This window comes from Rousettus aegyptiacus, unplaced genomic scaffold (genome assembly GCF_014176215.1).
Source record: "Rousettus aegyptiacus isolate mRouAeg1 unplaced genomic scaffold, mRouAeg1.p scaffold_m13_p_1, whole genome shotgun sequence".
In the NCBI taxonomy this organism is placed as follows: Eukaryota; Metazoa; Chordata; class Mammalia; order Chiroptera; family Pteropodidae; genus Rousettus; species Rousettus aegyptiacus.
In genome coordinates, this window is record NW_023416284.1 from 2,828,770 (window position 1) to 2,847,923 (window position 19,154).

General features: G+C 65.6%; 1 protein-coding gene across 5 annotated transcripts in view; it reads left to right on the forward strand.

Annotated features, from left to right (window-relative positions):
- The window catches only part of KCNAB2 (potassium voltage-gated channel subfamily A regulatory beta subunit 2), a 73,672-nt gene that overhangs the window by 17,659 nt on the left and 36,859 nt on the right, over nucleotides 1-19,154 (forward strand). The window contains exons 1-3 of one of the 5 annotated variants that reach the window (XM_016165325.2): nucleotides 3,711-3,913; nucleotides 10,386-10,514; nucleotides 11,683-11,724. In XM_016165325.2, coding sequence (XP_016020811.1) covers nucleotides 10,438-10,514; nucleotides 11,683-11,724 — 119 coding nt within the window. In that variant the 5' untranslated portion in view covers nucleotides 3,711-3,913; nucleotides 10,386-10,437. Of the gene's footprint in view, nucleotides 1-3,710; nucleotides 3,914-10,385; nucleotides 10,515-11,682; nucleotides 11,725-18,836; nucleotides 19,070-19,154 lie in introns of those variants that run through there. The other 4 variants (XM_016165324.2, XM_036228051.1, XM_016165328.2 and 1 more) reach the window with 4 other exon arrangements.

The window sequence follows — 19,154 nt, forward strand, 5'->3', positions numbered from 1 at the left end:
CGATTAGGTGTTTTTACGTGGCTTGTCTTAAATGCTCGTAACATGTACACATGTCATCGGGCACGTGTCTACCAGAAAAAAGTTTCAGGAAGCTTTTTAACCTCGGAGGTTTGCGTTTGTGTGAAGGCTCCGGGAGGCCTCCCACACGATGCGACTGGCGTGGGGTTCATGGGCCGCGGCGGTGGCACCAACGGTAAATCCCGCCGGACGGTGGCGCGCGGCCCCTCCAGGCACCAGCGTCCACCGCGCCCCGCCGTACTGAGGTTTCGAGCAGAGGTGGGCAGATGCTTCGATCATGTGGCCGCCGAGCCGGCTCTGCCTTCTGGTGCCGGTTGTTAAGGTGGATTAGCGTGTCCAGTCCCTGGGGGCAGGCTGTGCTGCCATGAGACAAGAGCTCAGAATCCCAGGGCTGGCTCGAAAGTCACTGAACCCCCCAAAATCCCCCCAAAACCCCGGAAACCAGGAGTGTCTTGGAGGGCGGTGCCGAGTGCTTCGTGGGGTGCTGAGGGCGGTGCCGAGTGCTTCGTGGGGTGACAGGTACAGTCCCAGGCGTGAGCCGGGAGGACGGGCGGGGGCGGGGGCAGGGCGGTGGGTGGCCCTACAGCGTGCATGCGAAGTGCCTGCGGGAGGTTCGGCGTCTGAGGCCCGTCGCTCCAGGAAGGAGGTGGCCTTCTACGAGGCGCGGGGACAGGCCGCGTTGTCCCAGAGCAGGGCGCAGCAAGCCTTCCGCAGAGGCCCGGAGCGTGGGCGTCAGCCTCTGTCACGGGTCCTCGGCTGTGCCCTGTCGCCCGAAGGCAGTCGGCGCGTGTCGTGCCCCGAGCGTGTGTCCCCCCAAGTTCCCGGGTTGAAACCCTGATTCCCAGTGGCTGGCATTAGGGGGTGTGGCCTCGGGGCAGTGACTAGGGTTAGATGAGGTCGCGAGGGTGGGTCCCATGAGGACTGGCACCTCGTGAGAGGAAGAACCCGGAGGAAGCGGCGCTCGCTGCCCACCGCGCGAGAACCTAATGAGACGGCGGCTGGCCGCTCGCCGGACGCCCGCCCTGCCGGCTCCCTGGCCGTGGACCTCCAGCCCCCAGAGCCGCGAGAGGCCCTGCCCTGCCTGCCGTCGAAAGGCCGGCGGCATGTGGTTACGGCGGCCCGAGCGGGCGGGACGGGCGCGCGAGCCTCCGTGCCCGTGACGCCGCGTGGAGACACGGCGCTTAGATCCTGCGTCGTCTTCGCTCATTCGTTTTTCTCCCAAACACTTGACGTGAGAACTGTTCTTCGCTGGGAGCCATGCGAACGCCACGGCTGGACGGGGTCCGAGGCCCTCGGGGTTCGCTCAGCCGCGTCCTGGAGCGAGGGGGAGGCCGGGGCCCCTCGAGGGCAAACCGGAGCGCCGGGGAGGAGGCGACGCGGGTCTCGCTGCAGAGAGAGGCCACCTGAGGGCGGCTCTGACCGAGTGCCCGTGCCGAGCCGGCGCCCCGCACCAGCCCCCGGCCGCCTTCAGGGTTGCATAGGGCCCGTGCGACAGCCACGTGACGCGTGTTGCGTGACGTCGGCCCACGTCACACTTGGTCGTTAAGCCGGGGACCTTGCGGGAAGCTTCGGAAGAAGCGGTGTCGGTGACTCCCGCGGGAGAGCCAGGCGCCCTCAGATGCCCCTGCTGGGAGTCACGGGCAGCTGATTTCACACCAACGTGAGGACCTTTCTGTGACCTCGGCTGTCCCCGGGGGCTCGACCTGCCCAGCTCCCCTGGGTGGGGACCCCACGAGGACCCCTCAGTGCGGGGACCTTGCGGAAGGAGCCGGAGTCGGGCCCCTGGCCCCGCTCTGCTCCTCGGGCCGGGGAGCCCGGGACACGTGAGCCCAGCGCTCTTGCTGCACACGAGGGACGCGCCCGAAGGCACGCGGGTTACGTCACGGCAGATTCGTTCCGGGCCTGCCGCTCACGTCGCAGCAACGTCCGGAACCACTGTGAGGGCCACGCTCAGCAGCAGGGCATCTTCCGCGGTTCCAGAACCGGCCCGCACACCGTCTTGTCTGCGGCTCAGTCGGGGGGACGCTACGAGCCTACTCGCTGCACTGGGTCACCCCGCCCCGGGCCTTCGCGCTCCTCCTCCTGACCCCCCAGTATCGCTCTCGCTGCTGAAATGAAGCCAGAACGGGGTCAGCAGCCTCCTCCGTGAGGGGGAAGGTACCAGAAGTCTGTCCGTCTCCAGTCTCCATCGGGGGAGCAAAACTTTCCTGGGCGCCCCACCCGCCAGGAGGACTCTGCTGAGGGGCAGTCCCAGGCTGGAGGATGGTGCCGGAGGGGAGCGAGCTCGGGGTGGCCGCGGGCCAGTCAGCAGCTCCGGCGCCTCTGTCCGCCCCGCTGGGACCTGGGGCCGGGCGCAGGGAGGCAGGAGGGTGCCGCCTGTCGCCCGGTGAGGCGTTTGTCTCCAGCATGGCCACCCGGCGTGAGCAGTCGTTGCTCTCCTGGTCCAAGGTAACTTTTAAGACGACTGGCGGATACCTGGAGGCCTGCGATTAGCGTGGAGGAGCCGGGCGGAAGCTGCGGCTGCGGGCCGGTTCACCGGTTCACCGAGGCCCCGGTTCACCGAGGCCGATGCTGCAGGCAGCTGGGCTTGGTCTGAAATGCCCGTTCGTTACCGGCCCCTGGGAAATCTGTGGCGGCGGGAATTCGGTCTGCATCCCAGGACACACGGGGTCACGGAAACTGTCCCTCTCTTACTGGCGTGCGGCGGGGGGTGCCTGTCCTGAGTCAAGCCGCGGGGACCTCCAAGGCAGGGGGCGGGGGCTGGCGTAGGGTGGGGGAAACGCCTCCTCCGGAGCCAGACCGGCCGGCTCCGCCCCCACCCTGCCGGGAGGGGCCGCGGGGCCCTGGGGAGAGCCGAGTCCGAGCACTCCTCCGCAGACCTTGATTTCCTCGTCTGCATGAGTGCTCTCGCCGGCGCGGGTCAGCGGTGGGGAGGGCTGGGGCTCAGCCGTGGGGGACCCCACCGTCCCTCCCGGTCTCCTCCGCTCCTCTGCCTTCTCTCTTCTCCCTCCTGGTGCCTCTCCACGCCTCTGCTCTCTTCAGTCAGTCAGGAACTCTTAGCGAGCACCCCAAACTGTTGGCTTCTCCCCTCTTTCCCCCTTCTCCCCTATCGCCCCGTCGGGGACCCACAGCGGCACTCCGCCCCCCATCCGACTGGCTGATGCTGACTGACTCCCCACAGAGCCCTGTCACAGGTGTGGGGCGCAGAGTGTTCCCGCCGAGTCTGCCCCAGGTGCCCTGCAAAGGGAGGGCGGAGCAGGGAGAAGCCGCAGAGGAACAAGCCGACCTGCCCAGCAAGGGCGTCCCCCGCACCTGTCCTCCCACGCCCCGCCCCCCCCACGGGGTCCAGGGGCGCCTGCTGTGTCCCCACTGCCGGGCCTGGGGATGGGGCTCGGGCGAGGCAGCGCCCGCCTGGGCTCCCCGTCCACTCGGGGGCGTCGGCAGCGTCCGGCTCAGCACACAGCTTTGGAGTCAGCCAGCGCCGGGCTGCAACCCCAGCCTGACCTCTGACCCTCAGTGTCGTGGCCAGTGGCGTGCGGGGGCAGCAGCACCACGTAGGGCTGTGGGGACAGCCCTGGCACGGAGCCAGACAGGAACCAGGCGCTCCCGCATCACCAGGGCCAGCGGTAGCTGTGGGATCTGTCCCTCGCCCTCCGTGAGGAAGGGGCCCCCAGCCTGCCTCGGGGGTCTACATCCTGGCACGAGGGCCGGGTGTCAGGGCCTCCTCCCACAAGCCTGGGACTGGAGGCCACACCCCGGCTCCGGGGCCCGGCCTGCCGGGCGTCCTCCCCTCGGGCACTCGCTGCCACCGACTTCCTGGTCGGCCCCGTCGGCCCTCAGACGTCCGCCTTCTACCAGAATGGTCTTGTCTCTGGCCGTTCTGACCCAGGAGCAGGTACCAGGGGTGTTTCAGGGACCCTGTTTCCCAAGATGGGTTTTGTGCTTGAGGGGACGGCACCCCAGCTCCCCTGACATCCAGGGTTACCAGGCCAGCTGCCCCGGAGACTGGCTCGGCCAGGCCAGCCACTTCCCTGCTGGCCCCGGGCGAAGCCCGCGAGGCCGCCTGTCAGCAGAGCAGCTGCAGGCATCCCTCCTGCGAGGGGGCGCGGCGGGCGCCCCAGGCCCCGTGGCCGCTGGGCGGGCAGGTAGAGCGCAGCAGCCGGCGACGTGGGTCTGCCGCTGGAGCGGCTGGCTTCTGCTTCCATCCCTGGGGCAACAGGGCGCCCGGAGATCGTGCGCTCTGTGGGGCCACCTCTGTCCCCACTGTGGGGGACCGGGGGTGGGGGGGTGCCAGCTGCTCAGCAGCCCCTTCGAGCTCCTGGAAAGGTTCCTGCACCTCTGCTGTCTCCCGGGACCCCTGGCATTAGCCGTCCCCGTTTGCAAAGTAGTAGGGGAAGGAGTGTGGGTCCCTGCCTTAAAAACAAAACGGAGGGATCCCCGTTCCTCCCCCTGCAGGGCCAAGGGCACAGCAAGAGCAAGGGGCAGGGCAGCTGGAGGACCCCTGAGCCCCAGGGGCACTGTGGGGTGGGGGGGGTGCAGGGAGCTCCCTGGTGCCTGGAGGACTTCCTCCCCACCCAGAGGAGCCAGGTGGCTCTCGTGAGCGCTCCCCTCCCCCACCTGCCTCCCTGCTGGGCCCTGCAGGATGTCAGTGCGGTGCAGGGCGTGCCAGACCAGGGTGGCTCCGGGAGGCGGAGGCCAGGAGTGATGATGACACGTTTGCTGAATGAATGACTGACGGAAGTGGCCTGGGCTCCGGGACGGTTACAGGGAGGCCAGGGCACATGTAGGCTGCTGCGGCTCACGCGGCCTGCGAAGCGCTGCGGTCCCCTCTACCCAGCGACGGGGGGCGGGCCCTGCATGGCACCCATCCACGGTGGTTGCAGGGGCCGGAGTGGAGCTGGGGGGCCACGGCCAAAGGATGAGGCCCCCACCCCGTGGCCTGAGTCTCCGTTCCCTCTCAGGGAGGGAGGGCGGCTGTTCCCAGCATGTGGGGCCTCGGGCTGCTGACCCCACGGACCCCCAGCCATGGCTATGCTCAGCCCCAGCCTAGCCGGGAGCCACGGCGAGGCTTCCGCCTTGGCCCCCTGTGGGAAGGCCCCCAGCCCACGGGCCGTGAGACGGGCTGGGGCCTGGCGGGCTGCAGCCGTCGCTTTGGGAAGGCTGGAATTCCTTGGCCGTGACCTTTTTTTCAGCGTCGGCATATCTGTGACCGGGGCTCCCCTCCGCAGTCCAGACCTGGGCTCTGTGTCTGGTTCACGTGTTCGTAGGCAGCCGACAGGCTTTCGAATGTGGCTTTGAAAAGATTGAAATTTTCAGTCTGTGACCTTTCAAAGGAATTCTTAGCGGCCCACGGTTTCGGGTGTCGTCTGACCACGTGAAGTCCACGCTGCTTGGTGTCAGGTCGGGCTGCTAGGCTCCCCTGGCGCAGACGTCGGGAGCTTGGAGGAGAGACAGGCCTCTCCGTGGCAAAGGGCGGCGGTTCCGGCTGGGACCCCACCCCGGTCACACTGGTGCCCTCGTCCACGCCCTTCCCTCTGAGTCTGAGCCAGGTCCGAGGTGCAGCCGGGAAGCTAGCCGTTGGCATTCCAGCAGCGGGGCGCCCCCCGCTCCCTGCCCCAGATGACCCCCAGGCAGAACCGATACCCCACGCGCACCCAGGTTCGGCAGCCGCCCCTGTCCCGGGCACTCGGCCTGTGCCGCCGCCCTGCTCCGAGCAGGGGGGTGGGCTCCGTCTCTCTGGGGGCAGGAGGAAGGGCGTGTTATGCAAGCACCTTCCGGATCCGTGTGGTTTCCCGCGGTTGCACCTCTTCCTGTCTCTCTGGGGCGCACAGTCCCCGCTGTGGCTGCCGCCAGCCGAGGCCCCGCAGAAGGCTACGGTTCTGGGCCGGTGACAGTCGCAGCAGTAATTTCGGGCTGCGGCAGGAGGGATTTCCAGCCATCGAGAGCAACGTGCAAAGTAAGGCCGGTTCGAGGAGCGGGGCCTGGAGTCCTGAGCCCGAGGCTTCCGGGAAGATCACCCATGTCGGTCACGCCTGGCCGCACGAGCCTCCGTCTGTGTGTCTGGCTGCCCTGGCCCTCGGTCCACCTGCAAACCGAAGAGATGAAGCCCCCGCCCCAGTGGAGCCGACGTCCCCGTGGCCTCAGGGCACGTGGAGAGGGAGTGACTGTGGGTGTCACAGTCGTGGCCTCTCAGCCAGGTGGCCCCACCTCCAGGTCCTCACACCCTCCCTCATGTATTAGGGTTGATCTCTGCGACCAATGGAACAAAACTTCTCATATTCAGTTATAAAAGATGTCGCGGCTTCGCTCTCTCGGCTGGTCACCCTGGGGGAAGCCAGCCGCCTTGGCGTGAGAGACCAGTGGCCAGGAACGGAGGCCCCGGCCTGCAGCCATGCGCATAAGACTGGAGAAGAGAGGCCCTGAGCCCCAGTCCAGCCTCCAGACGAGGCTGCAGCCCCGGCCGACATCCTGGCTGCAATCTGAGGGTACACCCGAGCCAGAGCCGCCGCCAGTCAGTTCCCGATCCCAACTCTCCAAAACCACCTGAAAAAGACTTATTGGTTTAAGCTGCCGACCCCTGACACGTGTCGACAGATGATTCATACCATGTTATGGTTCTTAAGACCTTAGCTATTGAGTGACAAGCTTTCAGGAACCTTTGAGCTTCCAGGATGACCCCGACCTTGGATGCAGCCACAGAGGTTCCAAGAGGCACGGGTTCCCCCATGACACAGAGTCACACTTACGTACGATAGTCACTCCTACAAGATGTTAGCCTTTTCCCGGGAAAGTGGGAAAGACAAGCAGCCTTCCGAGCGCAAAGGAAAGAGAGGCAGCGAGGGAAAATTAGCCACAGCAAGTCCGCGAACCCCAAGAAGTGATCTTCTGGAAGGTAAGACCAGCGCCGGGGAGCAGCCCAGCTCAGGGACTCGCCTGAGCAGGAGCCACTTCATCTGCCTTTTGCACATGGTGCAAAGCTTCAGGGCGGAGCTGTGATGGGCGGCTTTCCAAGACGCACTCTCGGGCTTTGGACCAGCACCTCCCGCCCACAGGGCCAGGCTCCGGCCCAGCCCCTGGCCCTCGCCGCACCCCCGCCTGTCAGCACATTGGCTCCCACCGTCATTTCACAGACGCGGACACCCACACTTGGAAACAATTGAGAGATTTGCCCAAGGTCATATGCCAATAAGGTCAGAGTTAGAACTCGAACCCAGGGCCAGACCTGGATGCCGGCTGGGCCTCACTGCCCTCCCCGGCACTGGAAGGACCTCCTTAGGTCCCCCAGGGAGGGTGGACTTGCGTCATCGACCCGGCCCGAGAAGACGGCAGATGCACCTGGGGGCTCTGGCGAGACCTCGATTTAGAAACAGCTGCGTCCCCTGCGCTCAGAGCGCTGGCGTCGATGGGGAAAGCTCGCGGAAGGAAGGTCCCCGCCGCCCGGGTTTTGTTCCCCGGCATCTGTCCGCTGTGGAGAGACAAACACAGCCTTCTCTTCCGGAAACGTAGCTCCCGCCACTCACCGGACTTACAATTCAGCGTGAAAGGCGGGTCCGGAAGATGAAAGCCCCAGGCCCTGCTCCTCCGCTCGCCCGCAGGGCAGTCTGCCTTCATCACGCACTGGGGAGTGAGTGTCCCCCAGCTGGCCGAGGCCGGAGCTGGCCATCATCATCCCGCCCACTCTCCACTGGCCAGAGTGTGTGCGTGCATGTGAGTGTGTGTGCGCGTGTTCAAGGAGGTGACGCAGTCACACGGCCAAGGGCGTGGATCCTAGAGAAACGAGGGCTGGGCACCAACACTTCCATCTCCTGTACCCTCACACCCTCCTTCTGTGCAAATCAGGTGCCAGCTCAGTCATTCAGAACATCCGGGTGACAGAGCTGTCCCCGACCGGGCGCGATCGGAAAGTGTCTTCTGTTATCTGTGTCTCCGGCCGGATTCACAGTCTTAGGTCTGCCCTTCCTTCGTGGGTTCTAGGTTTAAAAGTCGTGTGTTCATCTTCCTCTCCCTCCTGGGTGCAGATCCTTCTCATCCCGTGCGAGCGTCTCCCGTACAGGGAGAGACAGAGGGAGACGACTCACGGCTCCGACTGGAACACCCCCGGGTGCACTCACCCCAGGAAAATACAGTCGTTTGTCCTTAGCTCCGACAGAGCCTTCGAGGGTCACGGAGGCCAGGCCCCCCATTTTGCAGATGAGGAAACCGAGGCTCAAAGAGAGAGAGTACTCGTGTGTCTGGTCCGGGGCGCCTCCCCTTGGCCCGTGCTGACCCAGAACTTTGCACACGGTTCATCTGGTTTATTCCGGTGCTTTCCCGCTGCACGTGTATAAACACGGTCATCCGTGTTAAAATCGCGTCGTGGGTCCACTTTTCCTGAGTCTCACGGTTAATCCCAGGCCCCAGAGTTGCACAGAGGGGCCCCATGGGGCTCTGGGCTGTCCCCGAAGAGCGTGAACAGCGAGGCCTCACAGTGCTGCAGTCCGAAGCCTCCAGAAACACGTTTGGGTGTTTTCCTCCCGTTTGACAGCCTGGTGTGGGCAGTGCCCCCCAGCCCCCCGTTACCCCGGGCGTTCTACCTGCCGCCCAGCCACCGCCCTGTGCTTTCTGCGGGTGAGCCTGCGGCAGGCCAAGTTACAGTCATTCGTTCATTCATTCATTCAGTGAATATCTGAGCGTCTGCCGTGGGCCAGACACAGCCGTGCACACAGCAGATGAAGAACCGGCAACTCCACGGGAGGGAAACACAGATCACAACAAGACAGGAAGTGAAGCGCGGGGTATATCGGGAGGTGACAAGTGCTAGGGAGAAAAGTTATGCCGAGAAGGACAAGGGGAGTGTAGGGGAGACGGGGTTTGCAGTTTAAGGCAAGGTGTCCAGGAAGGACTCTGTGAGGTGACCTGGGAAGAAAGAGGCAAAGGTCGGGGGCAGGGAGCCCTCAGATGGATCTCGGGGGTCCGAGAGCTCGAGGGGAGAAAAGAGCAGGTGCGAACGCCCCCAGGTTGGAGTGTCTGCGGGCCCATGGGACCCCAAGGAGCGAAGGGGTGGGGCGAGCGAGGGGGAGGCGGGGGGTGAAGTCCGGCAGGTCATGGGCGGGTCAGGGGGGCAGGAGGCGGCTGTTGGGATTTGGGCTTTCGCTCTGGGTAGAATGGGAAACCACTGGAAGGTTTTGAGCAGAGCAATGACATCATCTGATTTATGTTCTAGAAGGCTCTTTCTGGCTCCTGTAAAGTAGAGCATAAGGGGGTAAAGGGGGAAGCCAGGAGACCCATCAGAAAGCTGTTCCGGGGCCCTACGAGAGAGAAGGTGGCGGCCTGGGCCAGGGAGGAGTGGTGGGGACCATTGCGAGAAACGTGGGGTTCTGGGTGTTTCTGAAGGCGATCGATGATATACCTTTACTGGGCTGGGACCAGCTGTGACAACAGGGCGTGTCGGGAGCTCAGCACGGTCTGTTGTGCCCAAAATAGTGCCGCAAACTTCGAGGCTCGAAACAGCTTTCCGGGCCCCGGTTTCTGGGTCGGGAGTTGGGGCGCTGCTTGCCCACGTCCTTTGCTTCAGGGCCTCGCCCGGCAGCGGGCAGGGTTTTGGTCGGGCTGGCTCGTATGGAAGGCTCGACTGGGGAGGGGTCCCCCCAAGCCCCCGTGTGGTTTAAGGGGTTCCCTCTCTGTGGGCTGTTGGCCAGAGGCCACCCTCAGTTCCTTGCCACGTGGGGCTCTTGCTTCCTGAGAGCCAGCAAGGGAGTCAGCTTGCAAGACAGGAGGCATGATCTGTGTCACCTGTCACGGAAGTGACGTCCCGTCACCTGTGCCACGTTCTGTTGTGGGAAGCAGTCACCAGGTCTCATGCAGACCCAAGGGGAAGGGGCCACACAAGGGCGCGAGTCCCAGGAGCTGGGGGGTCACGGGGCCTGTGACAAGCCGCTTCCTTAAAGCTGAGCAGCAGTGCCGGCGAGCTGCAGCGACTGGAGTAGGAGTCAGGGGAGGCGAGGCCGCACGGGTGACCCTGGGTGACGCTGGCGCCACCTCCTCGGATCGGGGAGGACAGGCCAGGGGTCCGAGTCCATAGACTCTCCAGGACCCCCCTGTCTGCAGGGTGGGGGCAAGTGCTCCCAGCGCCTCAGAAAGGCAGTCAGGGGGAGGCGGAGGGTCCCTGTGGAGCGCCGGGGTGGGGGAGAGGGAGAGCCTCAGTCACTGCACCCAATCGTCACCCCCATCCGAGCCCCCGAGGGTCGGTCTGTCTGTCCGTCTGTCCGTCTGTCTGATGAGGGACGTGCAGATGCCCCCTGAATGGGACCTTCACCTCACAGAGCCTCCTGGCCAGACCTGAGTGGAGTGTCTTAACCGTCTCCCCTCTACCTCTGCTTTTCCTCCAGAACCTTCCCTCGGTGAAGAACAGAGCAGGTGGAGGCACGTGAGGCCGGCCCCATGTATCCGGAATCGACCACGGGCTCCCCAGCTCGGCTCTCCCTGCGGCAGACGGGCTCCCCCGGCATGATCTACAGGTGACGCCCGCCCCCCGGGTCCCCAGGGCCAGTGCTTCCTCTAGGAGGGGTCCCGAGGCCACTGTCCTCCCTGACCTGGAGGGAAGGACAGAGCGAGGCCTGCAGGGCTGTGAGGTGCAGTGACGTGCATTTCCTCCAAGGGAAGGGCCGGAAGCTTCTAAGGCCAAAGCAGCAAAGGAAAACCCGAGATTTCCCGGGTGGGATGGAGCCCGCACTAGACTCTCACCTTGTCCTCGCCTCTCCTGCAATGTTCCACTGGAGGCGACAGAGGCCCGGGGGGGGGGGGGGGGCGTCCTTCTGGGCCTCCGTTTCTCTCATCTTACACATCGAGGCTTCTGGAGACCCTGTGGCTGCCTCCCTGATGCCAAGTGAGGCTCAAGGCCTTGCAGGGCCCGGGGAAGCCGTGTCTGCCCATCTTCAAACGCGGGAAGGGCGGGGTCAGCCAGGTGCTCACTGGTTCCCAGGGGGCCGCTTCCAAATCGGCTCTGGCCTCCCGTCTGGGTCTGTCCCAGGCAGAACCACAGGGAGGGTGAGCAGGAAGCACAGGGTGAGCGCCGCTGGCTCCACGCCCGGAGCACAAAACCCAGATAGCTGTCCCTGTCACTGTCAGGAAAGGCTGGGGCTCAGGTGGAACCCCAGGTTGGAGGGGGCCGTCAGCGCTCCAGCGGTTGGACCTTTCTAGATGATTGTCAGGGCCTGAGCCACAATGGGTGTCCATGGAAACTACAAGGAAAGGGGTGTCCCTCCTTCGGCATCCTAAAAAGAACCCCACGGTCACAGGCAGATTTGCCCGTGAGTGGGCTGGCTGGCATGTCTTGGTTTGAGGGTTTTCAACTGTTATCCTAAACCGTATTGCATTAAAACAAAACGGCCCATCCCCCAGGGTCACCTCCCGCCTGCACGCCCCACTCCGTGCGGGGGCGGGGCAGGCATGGACGGCCCCCCGCGTGCCGACGAACAGGCCTCTGCCTCCGCGCGCCACTGGGTGGCGCTGCCGCCGAGCGCTCGGTACCCGGCGCGTCCTCCCGCCAGCCCTGAGCCGAGCGGGGTGGGGCGGGGCCGCGGGGTGTCGCCGATGCTTCCCGGCGGGCACCTCCCTGTGGTTAATCCGTTTGTAGACTCTCTCTCTTTTCTCCCTCTCCTTTCTCTCCTCCATTGCTGTCCGCAGTACTCGGTATGGGAGCCCCAAAAGACAGCTCCAGTTTTACAGGTAACGAGCCCTCCGTTTCCCTAAACCCGCGAGCTGAAGGCGGGGGACCTGGTGGGAGGGCCAGGCGCCCAGGACGGGGCGCTGATGGTTCCTCGGAGGTCAAGTCCCCCGACGAGGTCCAGGCTCCTGTTCTCCCCGGTGCCCGCCCCCGGGCGTTTGTAACGGCCGATGGAAAACGTGCAGCCGGGTTCGTTGTGCTGATCGAGAATCTGCTTCGCTTCGAGCAAAGGGCCTGGGTGCCCGCTCGGCTCCCGCGAGCTCTGCGTCCTCAGGCAGCGCGCGGGGCGTCTCCCGAAAGGCGGGGCGGCCGTCCCCACCCCCGCTCTTGGATTTGAGCTGATTTGCAGCCTGCAGAGCTCTCGCGGCGATCAAAGGCCAGCACCTCCTGGGGGGTGTGGCCCCAACGTGACCTGGATGGCGTGGGGGGGACTCAACTCGTGGACTCTGATCTGGGTGAGGGTCTGTGTCCTGAGGGACGGGGTGCCACAGGGGTGAGCATGTCAGTCGGCAGGGTCCTCTCGAGCTGTCCCTTCCTGACCCGCCCGGTAGGAGGTGCTCCATGAGGACACATGCTTCCTGGAAAGTGACTAGAAATGTTGACATTTTTTCCTGTAGAGAAAATGTCAGGGTTCAGAACCCGCCGGTCGGCGCCGCCAGCCTTGCGGTGCGTGGGGCTCGTCGTGGCTCTTGGGGGCAGGGTCTTGGTGTCTGTTGTGTGTCTTGGCATTCAGGCCTGGCGTCACGCGCACCCGCCAGTGACGGGGCGTGGGACGGCTCCTGCCGACTCGCCGGGAATCTCGAGCAGCGGGTACAGTGTCGGCGCTGGATTCCGCATGGCTGTGGCGTGACCGCGGGTCTGGGTCCTCAGGCTAACTTTGCCGCCGCTCCAGTGCCCCCCAAGCAGCCTTGCTCCTTGCAGAGACCTCTAAAGGGGTACCCAGGTGTTCGATCCTACTGAAACTTTTGCTAGATAAGATTTTGCCTGCAACAGGTTTGAATGTGGGCTCACAGATGCATTTATTGGGTGAATGTCTGTTACATAGGTATGCAATAGCACAACATGTCACTGTGAACGTGTGACACGTGTCCCAGCAGGATCTGACCAGTGAGATCGAACACACACTCGAACTGCGTGCTCAGACACCCCGAGCCCCACCTCACACCTGGAAGGAAAGGAGTGAGCCGACACAGGCAGGGAGAGAGCTCGGGGCCCAGGCCCGCCGCAGGAGGGGCGGAGGGGGTGTCGGATGGGATGGGCGGATGGGATGGGCGAGTGGAAGTGAGTGCGCCACGCCCCTCGCTGGCCACGCCCATCGCTGGCCACGCCCATCGCTGGCCCTCCAGACGCTGTGGGTCCAAGGACTTCTCCACCCCTCTGGGGACCCTCCCTATGAGCACCCGTCCCCACCAGGCCTCCTTGCCCCAAGAGCAAGCTCCCCTGGAGAGCTGTGTCCCCACAGCCCTCCCCACCTCCCAGCTCCTGTCCCGTGCCCCGGGCTCTCGCCATCCTGCCTTTGGATCTCCAGTGTGGTTTCTTCACGGACACCCGGTGTCTCTGGTGGAGCCTCTGATGATGACCCCCAAGGAGGTGGGGTCTTTGCCAGCGTACTGGGTGCCACTCCCAGTGGGGCACCCTTGTCACCCGGGCACTGACGTGGCCCCGGTGGTTATGTGCGTCAGCCATGGTAGGGTGTTCACCGTAGCCCTGCCCTCAGGCAGCCCGCAGACGACTGAGGGAGCTAAGACCCCAGAGTGCCGCACGGCAGACAGCCCCAAAACTCAAGGCCGCTGGGCAGGGAGCGTCCGCTTCTTTCTTGGGCGTCGGTGGTTTGACCAAGGCAGCTTGTCTAGGCTGGGCCGGCTGTGGGTGCAGGCTGAGTGCGGGCTCATCTGTCCGCACCCTTAACCAGGGCCTGTCCCGGTCTATGGCAGATGCGCCGGAGGCGGAGCAGACACGTGGCTCTCTCCAGCGTCTGGGGGCCCTTAGAACCGGTGCCCTGTCTGTCACTCTGCTCGTTCTGTTGGCCAAAGCGTGGGTATCGTGACCCAGCCCATGTCTGAGGCCAGGGAAGATGCTCTCCTCCCGACCGCCCACCCCGCCCCCCGCCGTGAGAGGGACCAGTCACGTGATACAGAGAGAGGGAGAGGGGCAAGCAGCAGTATGCGAGCTACCTACCCCAGAGCCTGGGTAACTCCAGTGGCACCTGGGAGGTCGAAGGCGTCTGGGTGAACTCCAGAGGGCCGCTGGGCTTCCGAGGAGGGCGGGGTCCCAGCCGACCGAGAGTCCAGGGGGCACTTCACGCAGGAGGCAGCACAGGGCCTCTGAGCTGGACCTGGGCAGGGGTCGGCACGGAAACGAGGCAGGACATTCCAGTAGGTGCACCAGCCTGAGCCACACCTCGGAGAGGTGCACAGACAGGCTGTCCGCCGGAGGCCGGCTGGAGCGTGCCGAGAGCCAGACTGTGGAGGTAAACGGGGGTCCGACGCAGGAGGGCCCGATGCCGGGCGAAGGCGCTCGGCGGCATTCGGTGGGCGCCGGGGAGCCATCGGCGGTGTCTGAGCAAGGCGGGGACCAGAGCACCGTTGTAGGAATGGAGCCAGGAGCAGCGAGTAAGCCGGGACAGACAGACTCGGGGTGGGGGACCCCGAGAGATGTGGAGGGGCTGAACTGCGGCGGCCGCAGGAAGGGGAGTGAAGGGGCACAGTGCACAGAAACGGGCGTCAGTGGCCCAGGGGAAGGACTCGGGTCCCGTTCCAATCGCACCAGGCTGATGACCCAACGGCGAGGCCCAGGGCCACCTCCGGCCAAGCGGGCGCGTGTCGTGTTGGGCTTGACCTTTGAGCAAAACCGTCCCATTTCCATCTGTGAGGCCTTTCCAGATGACGGCCACCGCCAGCCACCTCCCACTCCATGTCCTCGCCCGGCCTCACACTCATGCACTTCCTGCTCTGACCCCGGGGCAGAGACCCCCCGTCACCCGGCCCGTGGAAGGCGACAGCCACCGTTTGCAGGTTTATCGCAGGGCGAACAGCTCAGCCTCCTTCCAAAGCCCCACTCATACTGGCCGCCTCTCTGGCTGGACTTTCTGACATCACGGGGTAACGCGAAGCGCCCCTGGAGTCGTGACCCCAGAATGGGGTATCAGCATAGCCTGACCCCAGAGCTCAGCTCATCCTCGAAGCACTTCCCAAACCCCAGCTCAGGACCGTGCTGCGAGGGAGAGTCCCTGTACCCTGCATGGGGAGTGTAGCGGAGTGGTGTCCAATAGCGGGCTTCTGGAACCTTCCAGAGCCATTCGTGGGCACTGGAGGCACAGCCTAGTGGTGGTGGGGGGGAACCCATCTGCATGTGCTGAGGAGAGCTCTCCTGAGACCCCAACCCCTTCACGCGGGTGGCGGTCACATGCTGTGACGCCTGGGCTCCCCCCGCACCCCCAGCCCGACAGACACAGCTGGGGACGCGACAGGCAGGGGGGCTGCAAGCTGGAGACCCACCCCAAATAACAAACGCCCACCCGCCCTCTCCACCTGCAGTTCCCAGGGCGTGTGCCTGGCACTGGGGGCGGGGTGGTCAGTGGAGACAGGGCCTGGACCTGAGGGGCCTGCAGGACCCCGGCCAGCCCCGGTGCTGGAGCCGGCCCGGCCAGCCGCTTGGTGGATGCGCACTTGCCTGGGCTTTCAGGGGCAATGGTGCTCGTGAATAATTCAGCCTCTTTCACCGAGTCGAAAATGCCCTAATAGGACTAATGGGCTCGCTGACTCCGAGCCCGACCCCAGGGGACGGTGTTCATTCACCAACCGCCTCTGCCTTCTGCAGCGACACTCCCTAATGAAACAGCTCCTGCCCCAGCTCCTCAGAGCGGCTGGCGAACCTGGCGAGCTAGACTGTCCTTAGCAAGCGGACTCCGGGAGGCCAGGTGAGTGGCCCCCTCAGGATCACGCCGCGGCCTCTTCGGGGGTGCCGCCCGGGAACGGAGTCACGGAGCGGGGGTTCAGGGGTGCACTTGGCTGCTCGGAAATCAGACTCTGGATATTTTTCCAAAGCAAAAAAAAAAAAAAAGAAACTCCCGAAAAGCGGCCCAAGTAACCCAGGGGAAGGAAGGGGAGGGCAGGCCACCACCGAGCCTGCTTGCTCCGGGGACCTGCGGGCGGGGACCGTCTGTCCCCCATCTCTGGAGGCCCGGGCACCCCGCTTGCTCCCCGTCGGGCTCACCACCAGTATGCAGCGTTTTCAGGCTTCCAGGTGACAGCAGGCTGTCCGGGGGCTGGCTGGTTCCAGGTGACAGCGGCCCATCGGGGGGCTGGCCGGTTCCAGTGACAGCAGGCTGTCCGGAGGCTGGCTGGTTCCGGGTGACAGCGGGCCGCCCGGGGGCTGGCCAGATGCACGCAGGCCTGCGCGCCGGGCTGCTGGGCTGGGCCTTGGCTTGCTGGCCGCACTGGACCAAAAACAGTAGCGTTTCTGCCCTGACCCGCTTCCTCCGCCCTCCCGCGTCCAGGAGCTCGGGCCGCTTTCCCCAACGTCCAGACGAACGTTGCTGTGTAGAGAGGTCCGGGCTCCCTCCCACACCTCACGCTTTGGCGGCTTCCGGTAGACAGACCCCAGTTCAGAAATTCCAGGCGAAGGCTCTCCAGGGAGGTCAGGTTCCCAGTCACTTAATGAGGTCGGCGTCTCATCTCCTCTTTCCGAGTCACACGCTCATCGGCCTGTGAGTCCCCCGAGCGCCCCCTCACCCCCCGCCCTCCACAAGAACAGATCTGCAAAAGGCAGGCCCCAGGCGGGAGGAACCTAGGGCGCCCCGTAATTAGTAATGGCTACTGAGGAGGGAGAGATTTGGGGTCACTGTGCTTTCCAGCTCCAGGAGCCCCAAGGACGGCTGGGCTTGCCCTCCGTCCTCCCAGCACTGTCCCCTGTCTGAGGACCCAACCCTGCCCCGGCGGCCGTCAGAGGAAGCGGGAGCAAGCCCCAGCGGGAGGAGGACGTGCGGCGAGCCGGACTGTGTCCTCTCCCGCTGGCCACACTGGCGGCTGTCGGGGTCCCTCTGTGCTGTCCACGGCCTCCCTCCTGCGGGGCCACACCTCCCTCCGGGACTCAGGAAGGGGACGCTTCCCAGCCACACCCTGCCCTGTGCCCGTCTGCTCGGGAAAGTGTGTCCTCCGCAAGACGGGGCCACCGGCAACACCCGCGTCTCGTCCTCGCGAACGCCTTGCGGGGACGCGGCCCCTGCGTGGCTGCCTCGCGCCCCCCGAGCCCGTGCTCGCGGCTGCGGTCTCGCGAGGCCCGCCCTGCCTGCCGGCCCCTGTAGCCTCCACCCTGTTCGGTGAATCTTTGTCCCCGCGCCATTTATCATTCCTGGTGCCACATCCCACACTTCGTTGCTGGCGGCCACCTTCCTTCCCACACGGGGCTCCTGCTACAGCACCGGCCCCTGCCCCGCTGCCCAGGCTGGCCCCGTGCAGCCCGAGGCAGCCTATGAGGGGGCCTCTGCTCGACCCGCTTCAGGGCCATGGAGACTGAGACTTAGAGCCACCAGGTGCCTGCACTGAGCGGGCGACAGGCGGGACACTTAGTACACTGTCATCCCAGGCCCAGGGCCTTAGCCAGGCTTCCAGAGCTGAACTAAACCAGGGCGCTTTTCCGTGGGTGACGTCGTGAAAGCTAATGGCTATCGATCTCTGCCTGGCTGGGCCCTGCCTGTCGGGCGGAGCCCCTGCAGCTGCAGCCAGCCCACTGGCCTCCCCGAACGCAAGCCCCGGGGAAGACGGGACCAGGCTGCTTTTGCCCCACACAGGGCTGGCAGCAGGCCACACGGTGGCCCCCGACCGCGCCTGGAGGTGGCGGGGGGAGGGAACTGACGCTGTCTTCCCTGAGACGACCCGCCACCCCGGGCCCCCCCCTTCCGGCCCCCAGAGCTCCCTCGCCTCCCAGCCCTTCCCGGGGAAAGTCAGACTTGTTGTCCCGTAAGGACACCAGAGCCGGGGACAGTGCTGCTTCCTCCAGCCCAGGGCCCCGCTCTGCAGCCGACCCGGCCGGAATGGCGGCTCCCCGCGTCACCTTCACTCCCCGGTCACGGGGACAGTGCTGAGGCCACGGTGCTGGCGCCGGGCCGGGCAGAGGGCTGTGGTCAGGTGCAGGGAGGTGCCCCTACTCTGCAGACCTGTAGACCACCCCGGCCCCTGTGACCGGGTCCTTGTGACCAGTCCAGGATGCTACAGGCGTGGGCACGGGCGCGGAGCACCCCATGCCGACTCACGCACCTCGTCCCCGAATCGACACACGCGGCCACACTCCGTGCACGCGCCCGCCCCGGCCTTCGCCCACTGTCTCGTAGGGCACGTTGCGCTCAGCCCATGTAGAGACGCCTGGCTCTTGGAGGCAGCGCAAGGCCCCGTGTGCGACCGTCATTTCCATCCCCAGCTTCCCTGTCGATGGACGTCTGCGTTGCTTTTCGCTTCCGAGGAAGCGTCGCCAGCGTTCGGGACACGGCTCTTAGCGATCCCACCTGAGCTTATCCTGCCCGTCACGCCCCCTCAAGTGCATCCCGCTCAGCCTTTCCGTTGCAAGAATTCGTGGACTGGGACGTGCTTAGTGACCGCGGAGCATGGAGCCCACCGCTCTGCTGGTGCAAAGGCGCTGTCCCCAAGCCCAGAGCGTGTGCGGGTGGCGGTCCCGCCCCACGGCCTGTGAGCGGATGCGTGGGGCCTTCCTGGGCCGCGCCCCCCGCACGTGGGCGAGGCGCTGCCCGGCATAACCGTGCTGGAGTTCGCTCCTGGGACAGGTGCGCTCATGCTGCTCCCCGCGCACGTCCGTCCCCTGCCCGGGCCTCACCGGGAACACCTCCAGAGGGCGGCGTGCCGGCCCGCCTTCGGCTTTGGGACTCGGGCTCCCTGCATGCTTTGTGCCTCGTTTTTATTTGGAGTGGCCTGAGCTGTCCCACCTGTGCCTAACCCACGTCGCGGGGGGCAGAGCAGGGGGGACTTAGCCAGAGTCCCCAGGCGCCATGTCCCTGCACCCCCTGCCCCCGGGCCAGCGTCCGGCCTGAGCCCTGGGGACAGCGGCGCGCTCGCTAACCCGCCGCCACCCGGCGTTTCCCGTCTGGACAGTGGCAGCTCCCGGGCCAGGCGGCGCCATGTTGTCCATGACGTACAGCGAGAGCCTGAGGAGCGTGAGCAGCAGGTGTCACTCGGACTGGGCCCTGCACCCCGTCCGCCAGACCGACACGCTGGAGCTGCAGCGGCTGCGGGAGGTGCGGGCGGCCGCCCAGGCCAGGAACATGGAGAGCTTCCTCCGCATGCACGGCCTGTCCCTGGACAGCTGCACTGCCCGGCGCACGGGCATGAAGTACCGGTAAGGGCCGTGCGGGGCCGGGCGGGGCGCACACGGCTGGGGCAGGTCCTGCGGGGGGCCCGGGAGACCGGATGACCGGCTCGTG